Raw genomic sequence first — 23,276 nt, forward strand, 5'->3', positions numbered from 1 at the left:
TTCGTCTATCTGACAAACAATAAGTTGCAGTTTGCAATTCCATAGCAGCAATAGGGGTTGATTTTGCTGCACTAGTAATGAGTCTTAATGCCTTGTTTTGTGCAACGTCCAGTTTATCTAGAGCACTATCCTGGGAATATACTCGGCCTTTTCCGTTCGTGTACCACTGGAAACAAAAGACAAAAGGCATCAGACCTGTGAGCTGCGACCTCCTTTACCGCGCGTAGGCAGCTGTCAGAGAAAGCGCTTCTCGCTGCTCGGAAAAAAATGACCATCAAATTTCATAAAACATCACATGCAACTAAAGAACTAGTGATGTGCCGGATCGTTAAAAAAGTAGATCCGCGGATGCGGATCCGGATCATTAGTGTCAAGCTCCGCGGATACGGATACGGATCTCAATTTTTTTTTAAAATCCAATTCAACTATCCAAGTGTAAAATTTGTTACGGAAGGTATTCCCGTCAGATCCCCGGGCAGTTTCTTCAAAAAATGTCAACTGCGGCAAAAATATAATCAATACTATCCTTTACTCTTCAGTGGCGTGCGGATCAGTATTTTTTAGACCAGTTTGTTACGGTAAATTACGATACACAAAAGTAAAAAGATTTATAGATATATTATCTTCCCTATTATTATCAACTTCAGTGTTATGCTACAAAGTTGATGAGTGACATTGCCCACTAAGATGAAAATCTATTCGAGTTTTACCAAAAGTTTTCAACTGAGTAATGGCTCGGTAGTATCCTTGGGTTTTCTCGTGACGAATCGTTGCCTTGTGGAAATTGCTCATATTTGAAAATCCATTGCCATTCCAGGCGCCTTTTCCCTTTTCAAAAAGAACGCAGGGCCAGCTAAATATTTTTTTTCTTGATTTACAAGCAGTCAGCCATTTCAACAGTCCCAAAGTAATCTTTCTTAAAATGCCGATTGTAATTTTTTAGCTTCATAGATATTGCTAGGTCAGGAGCTCCTCAACTACGTCCAGTTGGAGACTTGTTTTTTCGACCGACTCCCCTTCCATTACAAAAGAAAAACACAATGGACGCAGGAAAATAACTTTGACTAGTGAATTTGTTGTTTCCTGAAGCTCACATAGAAACCTGTAGGTACGGAAACAAAAATTTATGCGTTGGATTAAAAAATGCGTGAAATAATCAAATAAGCTTTCGAGCGAACGCCAAGAATCTAACAAAGCTATATGAGATCTGGCGGACAAGTCCATTTAAGACGTCGCACACAGGGGAGAAAAGGAGGGAGGAGCAGTAAAAGAAGTAGCGCTTTCTAAATAAACTTGTTTTTCTGCTCACGTTTTTTCTTAATAAATTATTCTGCAAGGTAATTTTTTTGAAGGGGCAAATATCTAAGGGACCAGCCTAGTCCCTCTGGTCCATGATGAGCGGCACGCCACTGTTACTTTTTAGAAATCTGCGTTAAAATTGAGGGAGAGTTGGAAGGAATGGGCCAGCGCTGCATTAATACTTAGATGGAATATGAAAAACTATTTCTAGCTTAAGTCAGACAAAACAACGTAAGTAGAAGCACAAATTTGTAAATTACAGCAGACACGTGTTTCGGCGTTACAGGGAACGCCTTTTTCAATGCAAAAAATAATGAGCTTATGGATGAAAAGACATCCGACAAAAGCCATCCATTATTTTTTGCATTGAAAAAGGCGTTCCCTGTAACGCCGAAACACGTGTCTGCTGTAATTTACAAATTTGTGCTTTTACTTACGTTGTTTCGTCTGACTTTACTATTCAGCACAAAGGTATTTATTTATCTTATTTCTAGCTTACTCGGTAGATGCAGGATACAGGAGCAAGAGTGTAAAGCTGCTGCTGGACAAGCTAGAAATAATTTTTCGCATTTTATTTCAGCATAAATGCAGCGCTGACCCATTCCACCGAACTTACTCCGACCGACAAAATATAGAGCCGGGAACACCTTTACAAACAGTAAATAGAGAATTTAGTCTCACTTTTTTGGAAGGATGCCGAGAAAAACAAAAATGAAGAATAACAGAAACCCCAAATCAATAACGAAAACCAATATTAAATTAAAAATAAAAAAACAAAACATGTCCCATAGAGTTGATCTCATATTAAAATGAATTTCGAGGGTCAGAACACACATTTGTTAACAAATATGAATTGACAGCAGGTAAAAATTTTAAATCCATGAGCTTTTTTTCCTTATCTTCCGACTATGAAATCGCTACCAATCACGCGTATAAAGGCTAAGGATTGCGTTTAAAATTTACTTAACAAGATTATAGCTCCTACTATGTATATAAGTTGGAAGTTTCAAATAAATATCAAATGCAGAAAACTTCGTTCTTCCAATTAGCGCTAACGTACGGGTAAATTTTTACTACCATAATTGTGAAAAACGTTAAGTCGATTTTTAGTTAATGTCTCACGGTAATCATCTGTTTAGGAGCTACGGTGCCACACACTGATACACACTTTTAAAACTTATTTCCCCCTCCTTTTTGCAACCGGGGAGGGGGGGGTACAAATTGGCTTCTGAAATGATACCTTATAATTTAAATAGGGAATAAAACCTAATTTAAACGGAATTTAAGAGCCTTTAATTCAAATATTTAAAACTTTTTAGAATAGAAATGATCCTTTCAAGATTCGTCAAGAAAGTAACGGATACGACGGATACAGATCTTTATTTTCCCTCGGATTTCCGCTGATACGGATACGGATATCCAGAACATCACTATAAAGAACTAGAACTTAACATTTAACTGGCGATGGCGTGAGGAGGGGGCGGATAATCGGTCGGTCGGTCGTTAAATTTTTGGGGGGCGTACAGAGCAACTCTTTTACCCCGAGTCTATGATGAGCAAACCGTGATAGACTCGGGGTAAAAGAGTTGCTCTGTACGCCCCCCAAAAATTTAACGACCGACCGACCGTTTATTCGCCCCCTCCTCACGCCATCGCCAGTTAAATGTTAAATTCTAGTTCTTTATAGTGATGTTCTGGATATCCGTATCCGTATCAGCGGATATCCGAGGGAAAATAAAGATCTGTATCCGTCGTATCCGTAACTTTCTTGACGAATCTTGAAAGGATCATTTCTATTCTAAAAAGTTTTAAATATTTGAATTAAAGGCTCTTAAATTCCGTTTAAATTAGGTTTTATTCCCTATTTAAATTATAAGGTATCATTTCAGAAGCCAATTTGTACCCCCCCCCTCCCCGGTTGCAAAAAGGAGGGGGAAATAAGTTTTAAAAAGTGTGTATCAGTGTGTGGCACCGTAGCTCCTAGAGTCCCTATATAGGGACTCTAGTAGCTCCTAAACAGATGATTACCGGAGATATTGATCACACGTTTTATACTTGCTCTTTCTTTTGTGAAACACGCATGGCAACACTTGTGAGTATAAACAAAAAACTAGATTTGTAGATTTGTAGACAGTTCTCCGCCTGACACCGCTGGCGCTGGTAGTTGGCTGTGTTACGGCTGGCTCAGTGTTTTAAAATGAAATTTTTACATTTCTGCACACTAATTTTCTATTTTATTTTCCTATTATTTATCGCTCTCGGCTCAGCAATATCTCTTTATAGTCCGGAAGATCCCTTGTGGGAATTAGATGGTACGAATTTTGAACGCATAGTTTTAGGGAAAAGCAATGCATGGATAATTGAATTCTATAACAATTGGTGCGGGCATTGTATAAGATATGCTCCAACCTGGAAAGAATTTGCCAAGGATACTAAAAGTAAGATTTTTTTTATTGGTTAATATTAAAAATTTCTTAAAGAAGATTTATTTTTAAATATTTTTGAAAATAACTGTGGACAGTAATTTTAAATTGCATATCAAATTAAACTTTCACAGTGCTAAGTTTAAACTAACCTAATTTTTATTGCACTGTTTGTCGGCCTATTATTTATTTGTTTGTTTATTTTATTGCAATTCAAACACTATTTAAAGAAAAAAAAACATTTATGTTGACCGATATGGTTGCGTTCATTATAAAATACATTACATAATGTCTCAAATAGTAACGTATGCAACTTATTGTTTTTAAAAACTGTTCGATTACACGTTAAATATTTTTAGAAAAGTTACTACTAATGATTAGGCAAAGTGAGTTTGTGCATTGTAATCATTTGTGCAGTGTTGCCCAGTCGTAAAATTGAGGGGGGGGGATGCAGGGGAGTGGCTTTCAGCTACATTTTGCCCTAGCTTCCTCCTATTAATTTCGCTTATGCTCATATCTGATCCTTTCCCTCCCCTCCAACAACACACACACACACATTTTCTCCTCTGTTGTTGTCCCCTCTCCCTTTTTTGCACCATTCAGAAATGTAAACTGAAATAATCCAATTCATTCTTGAGATCCTCAATTTCAATCTTTTGGATCTAATTAGGTACATTATAAATCTAATAAAGGGCTGTCAGAGCAGGCAGTAAAGTCATTGAAGCTTTGATATAGGAAGGTCAAGCTAAATTTCATTTATGACATTTGAAATGGCAAGCAAAGTTTGAAATCTATTAAATGCTATAGTTTACAGTTAGATTAAAACAAGCTGATGTGTGCATCTCATGACTTTTTTTTATGTCAATTTAACGATAATAGTTCCTTGCAGTAGGCAAGGAAACACTTGAAATATTTTCACCTAGTTAATCACAAACTAAAGCAAAAGAGCTTTTACAAAGATTAGTATTCCCAATATTGGCATACAGTCGACTCCTGCTACAACGCGTTTCAACTTATGCAAAATGGCTATAACGCGAATTTTCCACGAGTAACGAATTTTAGAGTTGACGTGAGCGAATTCCTCGTCCACAACATGAATTTCTTTAGAAGGAAGTATCGGCTTCGTTATTGACTAAATATATATTTTGTGAATGTTATTACATCCCATTAGTATCACACTGACCATTGAAAGTTCCCACATCAAACTAGTCTCAGGCATCTCGTTGTTAGTGCATAGGGTCAGGTGGGGTGAAATGGGTCATGGGTGAAATGGGTCATGCTGTGCATTTTTATTTATAAAATTTTTTGGTCTGGCTGAATTTTTCTCAAACTTTGCACAAGTCATAAGCGGCTTTTTGGCTACAATTCTGAATTTTTAAAAGTTTCTGTGTAAATTGCTGGGAGCACTACACTGACATTTTGTTTCTCAAGTCACATGTGAATTTTTAGGAAGCCTGACAAACTTCTTAAAATCGTGCTATACATTTTTTTTCAATTGAAATTCTCAAGTGTTATCAGTTAGAACAGACTTTCATCTACAATTTGCAAAAAACAGGTAGAAAAAGTATCAATTCTTTCTTTTTTTGTTGCTATTTTCATGTGGTGGGGTGAAATGGGGCATAGTTAGGCTTAGCGAATTTTAATTCATAATGAATGTATATTGACTTTCAAAATCCATAAATAGGTCTTAAATGGAAATTTAGAAGATTTTTACATGTAGCAAAAATAAAGTATGTATTATTAATGTGTAGAATTCAAAAGCTAAACTTGCCATCCATATTTACAACCTATTACCTACCTACTCTTTCCTAATTCTAATTTTTTATTTATTCAATGAAAATGCCTGGGGTGTATGTAAGAAAAAGGGAAAAGAAAAATTCAGACTATGATTTAGAGGCTGCACTAATTTTAAGTTGAAGATGATTTAGCAATTCCTGCAGCTGCAAGGAAATATAATATGCCAAGAAAAACATCGAGGAGATGGGTCTCCGGCGCATTAAGTCGAAAAGGTTGGTTAGACGTACAACGCTAAGTGAAGAAGAAAAATGTATTGCTTCAGCTCTACAAAGTGCGATTCCCCATTTGTTAGAAAGATACAATCATTGTTGCTAAGGTATTTATAAAGACTAATTCTGAAAAATGCAATTGTGGCACTCTTGGCATTGAGTGAGCCAGGAATTTTGAAAAAAGATCGGCATGCCACTTATGTAAGAGAAAGCAAGAATTGCTCACGAAAGCAAGAGCCTGGATACCTTCTAAAAAGCAGCAACCGAATGAAACCCAACTCTTGGATGAAGAAATGTCTGAGTTACTTATGCAAGAACCAACACCTGGGAAGTGGGTTCTTGTCCAATACACGGGCAAGAAATCATCAAAAGAGTTTGTTGATCACTTGACACAAAGTTAATGACCAAGATTACAACAGCGTAAATTTTCTACAAAAAGCCAACTCAGGCAAATACTACATCTTTCCTGAGTAGGAAGATACAGACATTGTTTCTAGATGTCCAATTCTGAAGACATTGAATGAGCAGAATTCGATTGTTGCGGACATTATATTTTTGAGTTTTAATTCAAAATATTTTGGTGTTGAATATGTTAAAATAAATAAATGGTTCTTTGGAAACAATTTCTCTCAGCTATTGTACGTGTTTTGGTAATAATTTCTTAGTTATTGTATGTTTCTATTGCAATGACCCATTTCACCCCATCAAAACCCATTTCACCCCACCGTGGGGTGGAATGGGTCAGATACTTTAATTGCAATTTTCAGATTGTCAATGACAACAAATTTCAATGAGAAGCAGCTTAAATTAAAGGCAAAGAACCAGACGTAAAGAAGAAATTTTTAAAAAAGTACAAAAAAAAGTTTATGGGTTTGCAAATGGCATCATTTAAAAAAATAGACAAAATCCGCCCCATTTCACCCCACCTGACCCTAAAAAACCGCTCAGCATCTTTCTTTTTTTTCATTCTAAACATTAAAGTTGATGAAATATAATGGCCCCTTAGTGAGCTGTTTCATCTAAAGTTTATGCAGAGGGGAGAAAAAATAAAGCTTCTGACAATAAAAAGAAGATTAAGATTATCGATATGCTTGGACAACTACCAATTTTGACGGTAGCAACGCAATAAGTATGAGTGAACCTTCCATACGTACAGTTAAAAGTCAAAACAAAATTATATCCGTATAAGTTCAGAACTTAGTTTCAATGTTAAAGCTTTCAGAATCTGAGTAAAGTATATGAAAATGGAAGCTGCTCTTGCATTGTGGATTAAAGAGATTGGGAAGAGAGACTTGTTGCCATAAATGGAAACGTTATAAAAGAAAAGGTGAAGCAACCGTATTTTAAAATGTATTTAATAAAAAATATAGATCTGATTATGTATCATAAATCTTCATCATCTTCATTTTTAACTCATAAAATATTATTACTGTATCAACTGTACAGTACTAATATAGTGCAGCATTTTATTATTACTTCAAACTGTACGTACCGTGTTATTTCATCAATCATTCTTTTTGCACATTTTAACTATTTTATGTTGAATAAAACAGCTTTTTTATTTTTTAAATACAGTTAAAGTTGAGTTCTTTTTCTGTGAAACTGTAATGTATAGTTGAGGAATGCTTTAAAGCAGTTTGAAGGGTGTACAAATGTCTAAAAAATTTGGTATGGTTCTAAAAAATGTTTATGCATACATTTTTCCACAACGCGAAATCTCGACTTACGCGAGGAGTCTTGGAACGCATCTTTCGTGTAAATCGGGACTCGACTATATATTTTTTCATCCATACCTGCATTGTCAGAAAAACCTACTATTGGGTCAAATAATTCATAATTCTGTTTAATGATCAGAATGAGAATCGTAACGAGGGGAGGGCTCAAAATACTTTCAGAATCCTTATTGTTAAGCAATGTTACCAATCCTAGTATAATATTATGCATGCATGTAAGGACTGTTATACCCCTATCCACCCTCCCCCAGGAAGATATAATATGGCAGCGCTTTTTCTAATGGAAAGCTTTTGAAGACTATTGTCTTCATTCTTAATTTTAGGGACTGTTGGGGACTTCTGTTAGGGACTCAGATGGGAATTTTTAACGACTTTTTTCCTCACTCAAGGATTTTCTGGGAACTTGTCAAGATTGTACTAGAAATTTTGGAGGGCTGTTGTCCTAATTCTAATGAGGATTTGTAGCAGATTTCTCTCTTTTTATGGTTCTCCTTATTTATTCAGACTAAAAAAGTGCCTCAAGGGTCACGTTTCCTCAGCTCTTTTTCTTGGCAGGAATCGATGCAACCATCCAGATAGCTGATGTATTATGATAGCCCCAGTAGAAGAAACTATGAGACATGTGTCGTGTCCCAGATTTTTCAGCGGCCTGCAGATAACTTTACCAAAGAACAAAAAGAAAGAAAGAAAAAAAAAGAAATACAACTTGGCAAAGATCGTTTCTAGATCATTTTTTGATGGAAAAAGCGATAGATGCTTCAGCATTTCAGCTAGAAATGTAGTCGCCACATTTGGTCATTCAGAAGATCAAAGTAGATAAGTTGCTTTAGTGACAATTTTTTTAAAAACAAGGCAGAATTGGATGGTTTATTTAACTGTAAATTAATGAAAACCACTTAAAATATGCAGCAAATCGTTTCTTTTTGTTTAAAATAATTTTCTTGAGAAATGAAAAATTTTATATTTACAACTTCACTTTATATCCTGATTTCTTTGGACGAAAAAATGCTAAAAACTTTTGAACTAAAGTGTAGTCTCATGAAGATTTTTATTTTTAAATTATTTTTTGCAACAAATTCTGAAATTTATTATCTTAGTTTTTGGCGTAGTCGCTATGTTTGGTCATTCCCAAGATGTTGGTACGCTAACTCTATAAGTGCCTACGTTTTCATAAACAGAATTGGATGTTTATTGGAGTGCAACCAGTTGAAAATTATGCAAAATGCCATTTTTTTTTCAGATAATTTCTAATGTCTTGAAAAATGCAAAATTTCATCTTTAGAATATTCTTGAAAAATGCAACATTTTATCTTTAGAATATTATCTTATCTTCATTGCTTTCAGGCACATAGCTAGAACTTTGTTAAGGGGGGGGGGAGTCCAAGGTTTCATGAACTTCAAAAGAGGAGGCATGCTAAAGCAAAATTAGTAGCTCATATTTACGTTAAAAAATAAATCCAATTAAAACTAATTATTAAAATATGATAATTAACTAAAATTAATTAAATAATTGAAATTGATAGAGCATTTATTTAAAAAATATTTAACAAAAATTTTACATTAAGTGGCAAAAAAATTATTGTCAGTTTATAAAATTAACATTAAACTAAAAGTTTTCCCATACTAAGTTTTCATACATGGATAGAAAAATTCCATCACATAAAATTCCTCTGTTCTGATGCTTTGAAAATGAGTGATATAATTCCTATTAATAAAAAGTTCACAATAAAAGAAAATCGGAAAACGAAAACTGTTCTATGGATTACTTGGAAAAAGCAGATAATAGTTTAATAAAATATTAAAGCTTTGTAATATATTTAAACAAAATATGTACAAGTCATTTTATTTGAAAAAAATAAAGAAATCTATATCTATCGAGTCGAATGTATAACTATGAATGCAATATAACGTAATTCCGCCACCCTGTCCGATTTGAACAAGATTCCTGGCAAAATTCAACCACCCTCTCGACGAAAATATTAGCAAGGTTTCATTTAAAAAGCTTGAACTAGTTCTTTATTTATCTACTTTATAACATTCTTTTGATTATATGAAATTGAATGAAGTTTCTAATTTTATCCGTTTTCTAATTATCATTTCTAACCATCATTTAAAAACTTGAACAAACTATTAACTCTTTGATGGGTGGAGACTTCCTTTGATGCAATCATTAAAAAAAAATGCGTATTGCCGTTTTTTTAAATCGTTATTATTATTTTTTTGCAAAACGAATTGGTAAAATAAGCTATCTTAGGATCCGTTATGGTATTTTTTTTTCTTTCTAATGGGGCTTCGTTAGAGGCTTTAGCCTTTTCGGATCTAGTGCGAACCACCGATATGGCATCTAGTCTTTCAAATGCTACCATTAAGGCGCGGATGTGACTGCACAGGAAATTTCGATGCCGAGTTTCCACCAGATGGAGACACTTGAGCTCTCTTCGGTGCGAAACTGCACTAGGGGTTTAATTTTGTCAAGCCAAACGATTACCTGAGAGATCTTTTGCCTGTCGAGTAATGGAATGTATGGTGAATGAAATTAAGCATCTATGTATTTTTATTTTAACAACATTTTGGAAAAAATGCAAATGATTGCTTTTTATAAATGTTTTTTATAAGGTCATGAATGATTTAAACATTATTGGCAATTTTCCTCTGATGTTTTCAATTTGATGTTTCATTTAAAAGATCAAGAGGAGGCATCGCACCCACCTATCTCGCCACCAAACACGAGTTAAGTTTATTCTGCCAATACAAAAAAACTTCTGTACAAATCAGTCTTTTTCAAATTAAAAATATAATTGTAAACAATTACAGGGTAAATGGCAATATACTCTATTACGAATTATCGTGTCAATATTTGATTATAACCTGGTTACTTTACTGTCTTTATTAGCAGTATGCAAGTGTTCGACTCGAAAATTTCATGATTTGGAGTCAAACGTCAAATTTTGATCATTAAGGTAATCTTCGTCCCGTTTGCGATTGTGATAATACAGTAGCATTAAATTAGATACATTTTCAACAATATGTAATATGCATAAAGCTAGCCAATTTTTGAAATCAAAACTTATAGGTTTCTTATAGCCTCAGTTTGTAAATTTTTTGCTCAACATTCATCTGATGTTCAAAAGCCTAAAGACAATCTTTTGTAAAAAAATCTTAGAATGATTGTGGTTAAAAATCCAGTAATGATTTAAATCTACCTTCCAAAATTCATCTAACAATAATAACACTTCTGATTCTTTCATTTTCAAATTGGTATAACTTCCATTCTAGGAGCGATTTTGTAATCATCATGTATTCTCGAAAGCATATCATATTTTATAACGTAGGTATTGACTTTTTTTTTTTCTTTCTTTTATGTGATGTTAGTAAAAGATATTCTATTGCAAGAAATAGCAAATAATTTTAACTTGAAGAAATTAAGAGTTGAAAAAAAATCTAATATAGACGTGAAAACACAAGAAAATGTACCTCGCATTTACCTTTTTTTAATTATATGCGCAGTAAATAGCAGAAACTTTCACCTAGTAATTTTATAGTTAAATGCACATGTTGTTTTTTGATACGTTTAATACTATCTTCGCAATTTACTAATGATGGATGCATAGACGCTTATTAAATAATTCCTCAGTAAAAAGGCGGTAAATACTAATCAGAAAATTTATTCCAATGAAACAAATACAAATATGCTTTTCTTGAAAAACGGAACAACATCGAAGAAATATTTTTTTCTTCAGTTAAAAATGTCTAGCTGCTCTTCTCTTGGGACCATAGACTCACATTTCAGTAAGATTTAAAAGTACGAATTTCTAATAATTACTTTTAAATTACATGTGTTAATATGGCCGAACTTGCAATTTCATAAACTGATTACAGTAAAATATTCAAGTAATTTTCAATTTCATTCTTCGCTTTATAAAATTTTGATACAGCGAAAAGTAATTTCGTTGCATCAACTTCAAATTTATTTATTCACTTATGTTCAAAAAAAAAAACGAACTTTTCAGGATTACAGTTTAAAAGTTGTAAGCTTCCGGGGAGATAAGTAATCTATTATTGTTAAAAATAAACTAAAAGTTTATATAAGATTATTAATCAAAATATAAAATGAATCTGAAATAAATCATACCAAAAATATAAAGTTCAAAAATAAATTAATAATTAATATTTATTTTTTCTCATCCTCAATCACACGAAATGTGTAGAATTTTTTTTTCGTTGCTGTCGGAACTTCGTTTTTAAATGGGAAAACATATTAACACATAAATTGCTCGTATTGTTAAGAAAACTTTAAAAGGAAACACTACAACTTACCTAGTTTATGTACACTTAATTTTCTTCTGATTACAATTTTGTTTAAGATATGTTTCCTATAAGCGCGTGGTAGAAAAAAAACTGTGTGTTAAAACAGAAAATAATAGGAATTTCAATTACTAATTCACCAGGGATGCACCTCACTCTGGCTGTCCTTCGTGCAGCATGTGTCTAGGAAATTATGTCCAAACGGGAAAAGAGTCAAAACGAAAAGAAAGAAAGAAAACCACTCCAATGAGCCTGGGAAATGTTTGTTTTCAATTACTTTGCCGATGGCAATGTGGTGGGCTGAGGGAGAGGGGCCGAATTTCAAGGTCACAACCCAGTTGGTTTGAATTGGAAATTCGTCGTTTTCGGACGGATTCTTCGCGACACAGGAAGAGACCGGCGGCAACTGGGAACCCGTAGTTATTTCACGAGGTTCTCGTGTTCTTGATTGACTCGGACGCGGGAAAATTGTCGATAAATGGGAATATTTAAGGGGAAAATACCGGGTTTCATAAAATTTCTCTCTTTGGAAAATTTTTGTTGTCGTGAGGTGCAACAACCGAGAAAAAGCAGACAGTGGTCTTTCGGGAAGGGGGGGGGGGTCCGGACCCCATGGACCCCCCCCCCTTGGCTACGTCCTTGTTGCTTTGGAGGCTAATGTGCTTAAAACTGACTATTTCATCCATAGTTGCCCATATGCAATATTTTAAGGTGGGGGGGGGGGCTCAAATAACTTCCTCATGGTTTAGCAGGATATTTTCCCCATAGAAGCCGATTTTGGTACAGATTAGAGCTATTAAAATTTGACATTTTTAATAACTTATTCATTAATGGGTGGGGTAGAAATGGTTTTACATTTTTGCAAAGAAAAAAGTACTAAATCAAGGAAGTGCTTATTTCTGGGGGGGGGGGGTCTTGAGCCCCCACTTTCCCCCCCATATGGGCGCTCTTGATTTCATCTAAATTGTAGTTTTTTAAGGATTTTGAATTTATTGCTACTTTTATGTATCAAATTCAAAAATTTATTTACAATCATGAATTTTTCGCGTAGACACAGTGTTTTGTTATTTGCAAGACGGAAATAGATTAGATTATTAGTTGCCTAAGTTTGCAAAAACAGAATTGGATTTTCACCTTAATACAAACTATTGAACAAAACATAAAATGTGCAGTAAATCATGTTTTTTAAATTCTCACAATGCTCAGTTTTTCATTTCTCGTGATGCTGCTCCTCTAGCCAAAACCGTCTCCAGGTTGCGTCAATATCGTACACTTATATGTACGTACACACAAACACACATACATACACCTACAAACACATACACACACATGCATACAGATACCTACAGTTACACACACACCTACACACTCTCATGCCTGCACACAGACACAAACACATATGCCTACACACACATACACATTCCCCCCCCCCCCACACACACAAGCACTCATACACACAACGACACACACTCATACCTGCACACAGACATAAACACCCCCCCCTACTCACACATAAACACACACGCCTACATACACACACACACTCGTGATTGCGAAAAACATAATTTGAATTCAAAAGGTCGAAATTCAAATTAATTTTTTTTTTTTAAATTTCTTTCATGAAAAATGAATTATTATCTGCACAATTGTATTTGATTCTTATTGCTTTGGAAGCTTTGCTATAAACTAAAACATTGATCTAAAATGCAGTTTAATGCCAACTTTTCATATACATACTAATATATTTATTTATTCATTTTTTGAAAAAAAAAATCAAAAACCCTTTTTTAGCTTAAATTTTACATACTTAAACAAATATGTATTGAATAATTGTTTTCACAGATTTAGTATTTTTATGAAAGTAGTGAAAACTGCACCCCTCCCCACTTTATACATTAAAATTCTGTGACCGTAGTGGCCACTAAGTTTTTTCGGGTCTCGTGGCCGCTGCCCAGTTGGAAAATTTGAGTCTTGACCTTTACAAGCATGGGCGGATTTATGGGGGGTCAGAGTATGTAGTAACAACACATCTTCCAAAAATTTAAAAAAAAAAAAAAATCATTATTTTTTTGTTTTTGAATAGTTCAGAAGAGCATGGGTGGATTTATAGGGGGGGGGGAGCAAAGGGGCAATGCCCTCCAGTTTTGGTAGGAGTTTATATAGTAACAACTTATCTTCCAAAATATTATAACAAAACAAATCATGTTTTTTTCTTTTTTGAATAGTTTAATTAAAAGGAAGAGAATAGCGAATGTCCTTTTCTGAAGGGAGAAAAGAAAAAGAAAAAAAAAACGAACGTTAAATACAAGTAGTACAGCTGTCACTGGGGTACTGAAAATTGGTATAAATTCACTATTTCGGACTGAAAACCATTTGGGCAAGTATGAATGAAAATATAGGCTAAACGAGCTATGCATTCAGCTGCTGGGACCCTCCCTCCCCCCTCCCCAATTTGCGCTAACAGAACAATCTACTCGTTACGATTTGTTTTCCCTCTTTTCAGAATGTTTGTTTTCAATTTGCGTGATTTCAAAAACTAGATGTTTTGAGTTGTTACAGACGAAAGATTTTAAAGAACCTTCTGGATTCACACGTTCAAATGAAATTGGCTGATTTGAAATGTATGCTATTGCAAAAGAAGTACAGAGCTAAAAGGTTTTTGTACAGCAGAATACTATCAAAAGTAACAGTTAACGCCGTAGCACAACTCTTGTAAGATCGCATTATTACCTGATGAAATGTTTTTATAAATGTGTTTTCTTTATCTTTTTAAAGAAAAATTTTTTTATATATGAAACTAATAGTTAGAACTGTACTTCATGCGCTTGGAAAATTTTCGGCTTGTCTTTTTTTTTTTTTTTTTTGAGAAAGAAAAATAAGTACTATCGCAAACTGAATAAACTTCAGTTATCTGAACGTTCTGATTAATTGAATCTTTTTACTTAGAGGGAAAGTACCATTTTCCTTACTTTCTAAATACTGTTTAAGAATTAAGGTAAGTCATAATCATTTAAGTCTAAATTAGACAGTTATTGTCATTATTGAAAGCTGAGTAATTCAGTCATCAAAAGTTTTGGAAAAATTTGCTGAAATTTGATAAAAACCGATAAAAACCTTACACAGATTGGTAACATCGTAAAAATCCTTTAACTGTAAAAACTGACGAATTTTCGTTACAATTACAAAAAATCAAACAAAAATCTGCAGGTAAGAGTGAATTACATGCAGGGCTGGATTTGCCTATAAGATAAACAAGCTATAACTTATGTCCCCTGCTTTGAAGTGGGCCCCTAACTCCCAAAAAATTGTGATTCGTTCCTTAAAAAAATGGAAAGTGCTTGAAGAACTAATTTCATTTTCAAGTACTTGAAAACCTTGAATATTTGGAAACGTGTGGTTACAAACCTTAAATTTTAAAATTTCTAACAAATTGTAGGGGGAGGAATGCCATAATGTGTCAAATTCAGCTCCTTGCTACATCCTGCATCAAAAATGTAAAAATCATGGTTCTCGCGTTTGCAACATATTACTTGAAATAAATTTTTGTGACTCACATGCTTCATATCTTGCTGTTAATTTAATCCTGAATGCAGAATTTTGGAAATCCTTTTGTATTGATTGCTTTTATCTTACTTTTACTGCACATTGTTAATCTGTTTAGCCCGGGGAAAAAATGATACATTACCCCTATTCCTTTTCGTTTTCTGTACTACTTATAATTTTAAAAAAAGTTGCGTTGAGAAATTAAAAAAAAATAATTTTTTCTTTTAAATTTAAAATAGCCTTATACAAAGAACATTACTGTACAACTGTATAATCTACTACTCAATTTCAGAGACTGGAAAGTGCAAATTATTGATAGGTTCTAAAATCCCTGAAAAGATTTGGCACAGTATAGCCTACTAGGGCCCTTGAGCCAGAAACCCAATCTAACCAACCAAACCTTGAAAATAACTAGACAAGTCTTTGAAACTCCTAAGCAAAGTGTGCTTCAATTTTATTTCTTATCAAGTGTATAAATTAAGAATTGTTCAAATGGGTAGTATGTTACTCTCTTGATACCTATTCTCTAAATCTCATTTCTTTTAAAGTATTAACTTGCATCACAAAACACTTTCATAGCATGAAACTTAAAAAAAAAATATTTGCCTATTATTTCCAATTAACCCTTACAAGACATCAAAATGCAGAATTTTATATCCATTTTATATAATTTCCTCCGGGGGAGTAACCCACGGGCCCCCGAAAATTGGAGATATTCTATACGTATCCCACTTAAAAGGGAGCCCTGCGTCACTCTCTTAATACCCGCTCTTTTGAGGTCAATTCAAAAAGGACAGCATGATTACACACAGTAATGAAAATGACGCATAAAAAAGTAAAGAATGGCCTTATGCATCACAGAAAACAGACAGAAACGTGGGAGAGGGGGGGGGGGCAATTAAAAATGTTGCTCCAAAAAAAAGTCCTGCTCCCCCAGGAACTCAGTCCTAAATCCGCCTATGTTTACAAGGGTTTGGCGCAGTATAGCCCTCAAAGGCTCTTGCGCTATTTTAATATTTATTCAACCAACCTTTACAAGGGACTTGTGTATTTTATGAAAACTTGAAATAAATATAATAATAAATGCTGCAGATTATTTTCAACTGCCCAAAATAGTGTCTTAGCAGGCACGTAGCTCGAACTTTGTTAAGGGGGGAGGGGGGGTCCAAGGTTGCACGAACTTCAAAAGAGGAGGCATGCTAAGCAAAATTAGTAGCTCATATTTACATTTAAAAAATAAATTCAATTAAAACTAATTATTAAAATATGATAATTAACTAAAATTAATTAAATAATTGAAATTGATAGAGCAATTTGTTAACAAATTTTATTTTAAGTGGCGTAGAAATTATTGTCAGTTTATAAAATTAACATTAAACCAAAAGTTATCCCGTACTAAGTTTCCAAACATGGATAGAAAAATTCCATCATATAAGCTTCCTCTGTTCTGATGGTTTGAAAATGAGTGATATAATTCCTCTATTAATAAAAAGTTCACAATAAAAGAAAATCAGAAAACGAAAACTGTTCTAGGGATTACTTGGAAAATGCAGGTAATAATTTAATAAAATATAAAAGCTTTGTAATATATTTCAACAAAATATGTACAAGTCATTTTATTTGAAAAAGTAAAGAAATCTATATCTATCGAGTCGAATGTATAACTGTTTGAATGCTATATAATGTAATTCCGCCACCCTGTTTGATTTGAACAAGATTTCTGGCAAAATTCAACCACCCGCTCGACGAAAATATTAGCAAGGTTTCATTTAAAAAGCTTGAACTAGTTCTTTATTTATCTACGTTTATAACATTCTTTTGACAATACGAAATTAGATGAAATTTCTAATTTTATCCGTTTTCTAATTATCATTTCTAACCATCATTAAAAAACTTGTACAAACTATTTACTCTTTCATGGACGGAGACTTCCTTTGCTGCAATCATTTTTTTTAAAAAAAGGCGTATTGCAATTTTTTTTTTTTTATCGTTATTATTATTATTATTATTTTGCAACGAATTGGTAAAAAAAGCTATCTTAGGATCCGTTATGGTATTTTTTTTTCTTTCTAATGGAGCTTCATTAGATGATTTAATATTTCTGACCTACTGTGAACCACCGATATAGCATCTAATCTTTCAAATGCTACTATTAAGACGTGGATGTGACTGGCACAGGAAATTTTGATGCTGAGTCACCAGATGGAGACACTTGAGCTCTCTTCGATGCAAAACTGCACTAGGGGTTTTATTTTTTGTCAAGCCAAACGAATACCTGAGAGATCTTTTACCTGTCGAGTAATGGAATGTATAATGAATGAAATTAAGCATCTATGTATTTTTATTTTAACAACATTTTGGGAAAAATGCAAATGATTGCTTTTTATGAATGTTTTTTATAAGGTCATGAATGATTTGAACATTATTGACGATTTTCCGTTTTCAATTTGATGCTTCATTTAAAAGATCAAGAGGAGACATCGCACCCACCTATCTCACCACCAAACATGAGTTCTGTTTATTTTGCCGATAGAAAACAACTGCTGTACAAATCAGTCTTTTGGGCAATTCCATGGTGTCGGACGTAAGAAATGAAGAAAAATTTCTCCGTTTTAATTCCATTTAACAAGTATAAACTGTTCCAAAATGATCAAATTTATTTACAAGACTAGCTGCGTGCCCGGCGTTGCACAGGCTACCTAAAAAATGTAAGAGCAGTCCAGTTGATGCTTTTGTAGTACACTGACAGTAGTTTCTAACGTGTTAAGGAATAAATAAATGCGCGTAAAGCAAGGTTTAACTAAGGTTAGGTAACTAAAAATAAACTGCATGTAAATCACTCATTTACTTTACGACATGCACGGTCCTCCTCGAAAATGAAAGTTATGTCATGTGACGCGTATTTAACAATCAGGCTTGAGCAAAAAAAAAAACAGAAAAATTTTGCTGCAGATTACGGCAAAATAATCGAAAAGTAAACAACTTAAACACCCTGATTACAGGAAAAGCCTTAAAACAAAAGCATAATTTTATTTCTTTATATTCGAGAAAAAGAAATGGCAACAGATCTTTCATCTCAATGATTTTCTTCACGCTGTAAATTTTAATAAAAGCGTTCATCCGGAAAGTTGAGTTGAAGCACTGAATAATAATTTGAATGGAGGAAAGCCTTCGAAAAATATGGATTTTATTTTGAAATCTAAGAGTCATAATTAATAATTTTTAATTGATATCTCCGCTAATTATTATCGGAGGATTATGTTAAATAGCCAAACATGAAGACAGGAAGATGACGAATCCATCGATACCTGGTTCGATGGTCAGTTCACTGTCGTTCGGGAGAAGAAGCTTGGACATAGATAGATAGATAGATACTCAGATTTTATATGTATAAGACTAGCTGCGTCGCCCGGCTTTGCACGGTCCACCTCGAAAATATAAGTTATGTCAAGTCTGAGTTCAACACTCAGACTTGAACCAAAAAAAAAAAAAGGCCAGCGAAATTTTGCGGCAGATTGCGGAAAACTCCCAAAAAGTAAACATTTTAAATCCCCTGTGATTACAGGAAAAGCCTCAAAACAAAAACAAGAGTTTTACCTGTTCTTATTCGAGAAAAAAAATGGCAACAGATCTTTCATCTCAATGATTTTCTTCACCGCTATACATTTTAATAAAAGCGTTGTTGCGGAAAGTTGAGATGAAGCACTGAATAATAATTTGAATGGAGGAAAGCCTTCGAAAAATAGGGATTTGATTTTGAAATCTAAGAGTCATAATTAATAGTTTTTAATTGATATCTCCGCTAATTATTATCGGAGGATTATGTTAAATAGCCAAACATGAAGACGGGAAGATGACGAATCCATCGGTACCTGGTTCGATGGTCAGTTCACTGTCGTTCGGGAGAAGAAGCTTGGACATAGATAGATAGATAGATAGATACTCAGATTTTATATGTATAAGACTAGCTGCGTGCCCGGCGTTGCACGGGCTACCTAAAAAATGTAAGAGCAGTCCAGTTGATGCTTTTGTAGTACACTGACACTAGTTTCTAACGCGTTAAGGAATAAATAAATGCGCGTAAAGCAAGGTTTGCAAAACACCAGTAAAACATATTTTTGCCAAAACACCTCATCAACGTTAATTCGGAACTCCAGCGCTCGAATACGCTACCTTGCGGTGATTTATAAAACTGCGTCTGCACCTAAAACATTGCCACTTTGCGCATCACGTGTGTCTGTTGACGTAAACGCGGTCAGTTTGTTCTGAGTATTTATTAACGCAATCGATGTGTCTTAGTTTGCTTTCAGCTACAGAAATTAATTCGTCCCTTAGTAGTATTCTCGAGCTTATCAAAATGATGTTAGTTTTCATTATTTCTTTCAAAAAAGTATTAAATGGTGGAAGCATAAAAAAGAAAACTCTGGATTAACAAAATTGGATAACGTTATACCAGGTAAAATTTTTTATTGTTTTGTATGAATTTGTAAGAATATGAGTTTTTTTTAATCTTAAATTAATTAAACTAATCATATTTTACAGCAGCATTTAGTTGGAATGGACAGTATGCAAAATATTTTCTTGAATTTATTATCGTAGAACAAAATGAAAAATGTTTAACCGAGAAAGAATTTACTTTATTCCTTTTATTCTCAGCTGAAAGGTTTCGCCAAATTTGTTTAGGGTTATAGTAGTTTTAGTATTGTGCAAGCAAAGTAGCCTTGGCGAGTTTTCGCGTTTTTAGTTAAACCATTTTTAATTTTTATCATGAGTGGAATAAAATGATAGTAAGATTACAGAATTCGATAAGTAAAAAGAAATAATGGTCAATCAACTGAAAAGAAAACTACCACCATATATAAACTTTGAGTACACATTTTATTTATTTTGTTCTGAGTGAATTTGAATAAATATCAGTTTTTCAATTCGATGAAAAAAAAAACGAACTTAACAACATTGACTGGACACTTTTACTTAACCTAATTCTGCATAAATGATTTAAATAACCTTTGTTACTACAGTATCCTACTGAAATAGACAGTATGCAAATAAATTTTCTTGAAAATATTTATCGCAGAACAGATTGAAAAATCCAGAAAGAACGTTAAGAATTTGAACAATAAAAAATAAAAGTTCGCCAAAAATCTGTTTATAGGGGTATGGTTTTAAAATTATGTGAAAGAATAATGTATCTTGACAAGATTTCGCATATCGGGTAAATCATTTCCATGACGAATGAATTAAATGCATGATTTCTTTGGATATCCAATCATATAGTCATAGAAATAAATTATCTAGTGTTAAACGTTACTCTTGACAGTCTGCCACGTATGTGCACTATGTGACAAAAATGTCAACAAATGCCGGAAATGTCACGAAACTGAACTTAATATGTACTAATGTATAGAAAAAACGGTACAAAATGAAAATGCCGTTCGAAGCGAACCAAAAATTTATGAATTCCGAATTCAACATCGTGAAAATGGCTGCTTCAGAACAACTTACTGTGTGTTCTGCATTAATTGTTTACTTTCGTAATACTTTTTGATTTCTAATCTCTTTCTATATGGGTCAGAATAACCAAAAGACTTTGAAAAATCTTTTCAAACGAATAAAGCGAAAAAATCATACATACGAACAAAAATCACAACACTTTTACCATTTTCTTCGTTACCACATGCGTTTGTTTTAGTTTTCAATTCCGCCATTAGACAGTGACTGCAGTGCCCCCTATAGTTCGTTGGAGTTGCGAATAATCGTTATCAATGATACAAGTTATGAGTACATTTTCAGTCAGCACAAAAGGGGAAAATATATGCATTATCAACTATAATCTTTACTCACGTTAAACTGAATTACATCTGATAGACTATATCGGAAATATTTATGCACAATAACAATCCGCTTTTTACATAAAATAGTCTACTACCCGGCGTTGCCCGGGTGTTTATTAATGCAACATACCACTCAGATAAATATTTGGATGGATTCTATCCACATGGTCGTACAAGAATTACATCAATCCGTTTTCCAGGTACAAACCCTCAAAGAACTCAAATAACTTGTAAATCACTCATTTACTTTACGACGTGCACGGTCCTCCTCGAAAATGAAAGTTATGTCATGTGACGCGTATTTAACAATCAGGCTTGAACAAAAAAAAAAAAAAAAACAGCAAAATTTTGCTGCAGATTACGGCAAAATAATCGAAAAGTAAACAACTTAAACACCCTGATTACAGGAAAAGCCTTAAAACAAAAGCCTAATTTTATTTCTTTATATTCGAGAAAAAAAATTGCAACAGATGTTTCTTTTCAATGATTTTCTTCACGCTGTAAATTTTAATAAAAGCGTTCATCCGGAAAGTTGAGTTGAAGCACTGAATAATAATTTGAATGGAGGAAAGCCTTCGAAAAATATGGATTTGATTTTGAAATCTAAGAGTCATAATTAATAGTTTTTAATTGATATCTCCGCTAATTATTATCGGAGGATTATGTTAAATAGCCAAACATGAAGACGGGAAGATGACGAATCCATCGATACCTGGTTCGATGGTCAGTTCACTGTCGTTCGGGAGAAGAAGCTTGGACATAGATAGATAGATAGATACTCAGATTTTATATGTATAAGACTAGCTGCGTGCCCGGCGTTGCACGGGCTACCTAAAAAATGTAAGAGCAGTCCAGTTGATGCTTTTGTAGTACACTGACACTAGTTTCTAACGCGTTAAGGGGGTCCGGGACACATTTTGAAAATTTTTTTATTATGTACTTTAGAGTTTTGAAATTTTTTGAACTGATTCATCATTTATTTAATAAGCAAAATCATAACATAAATATGAAAAAAAATTATTTTTTTATTTAAATTTAATTAGTTTTTTTAAAAAAAATGGGGTTGCTTTAAATTGCTATAACTCAAAATATTGTTGGTCAATTTTCAATTTTTTTTCAAAAAAGTATGCACAAATATCTAAGCTTTAATTTTTATTCGGCGATTTTAAAAATATTGATTCAATAAAAAATTAAAAATATTTGAAGAAAAATTTCGAAAAATTCAAAGATACTTTTTTTTAAAAAAATCATAATTTTTGCAGTAAACGTTTTTTTTAAATTCGCCGAATAAAAATTAAAGTAAATTGCTTGAAAAAGATATGCTCCAAGTTTCATTACTTTATCTCTATCGGTTCCTGACTTATAAGAGTTTGAATGCAAGAAATCGGGAAAAATTGCATCATAGAGAAAAACGCGTTTAAAGTTTTAAAGTTATGTACACATTCGTTAGATGCATGCAACAAAAATAACTATAACTTTCGTTCTATTTAAGGTAGAAACAAGATTCAAACGTCCTCTTAAGCAGAACAAATCGGAGCAATTTATCAAATTATAAAAAAAAATTGCAAAATTTGAGGATTTTTGTGTCCCGGACCCCCTTAAGGAATAAATAAATGCGCGTAAAGCAAGGTTTGCAAAACACCAGTAAAACATATTTTTGCCAAAACACCTCATCAACGTTAATAATCGTTATCAATGATACAAGTTATGAGTACATTTTCAGTCAGCACAAAAGAGGAAAATATATGCATTATCAACTATAATCTTTACTCACGTTAAACTGAATTACATCTGATAGACTATATCGGAAATATTTATGCACAATAACAATCCGCTTTTTACATAAAATAGTCTACTACCCGGCGTTGCCCGGGTGTTTATTAATGCAACATACCACTCAGATAAATATTTGGATAGTCTACTACCCGGCGTTGCCCGGGTGTTTATTAATGCAACATACCACTCAGATAAATATTTGGATGGATTCTATCCACATGGTCGTACAAGAATTACATCAATCCGTTTTCCAGGTACAAACCCTCAAAGAACTCAAATAACTTGTAAATCACTCATTTACTTTACGACGTGCACGGTCCTCCTCGAAAATGAAAGTTATGTCATGTGACGCGTATT

The 23,276-nt window shown here is 33.4% G+C and overlaps 1 protein-coding gene across 1 annotated transcript in view; it reads left to right on the forward strand.

Annotated features, from left to right (window-relative positions):
• The first annotated feature begins 3,484 nt into the window (after positions 1-3,484).
• LOC129230423 (sulfhydryl oxidase 1-like) overlaps positions 3,485-23,276 on the forward strand; it is a 103,027-nt gene continuing 83,235 nt past the window's right edge. Inside the window, exon 1 of the mRNA XM_054864825.1 lies at positions 3,485-3,737. Coding sequence (XP_054720800.1) covers positions 3,497-3,737 — 241 coding nt within the window. The 5' untranslated portion in view covers positions 3,485-3,496. The remainder of the gene's footprint in view (positions 3,738-23,276) is intronic.

This window comes from Uloborus diversus, chromosome 1 (genome assembly GCF_026930045.1).
Source record: "Uloborus diversus isolate 005 chromosome 1, Udiv.v.3.1, whole genome shotgun sequence".
Classification (NCBI taxonomy): domain Eukaryota; kingdom Metazoa; phylum Arthropoda; class Arachnida; order Araneae; family Uloboridae; genus Uloborus; species Uloborus diversus.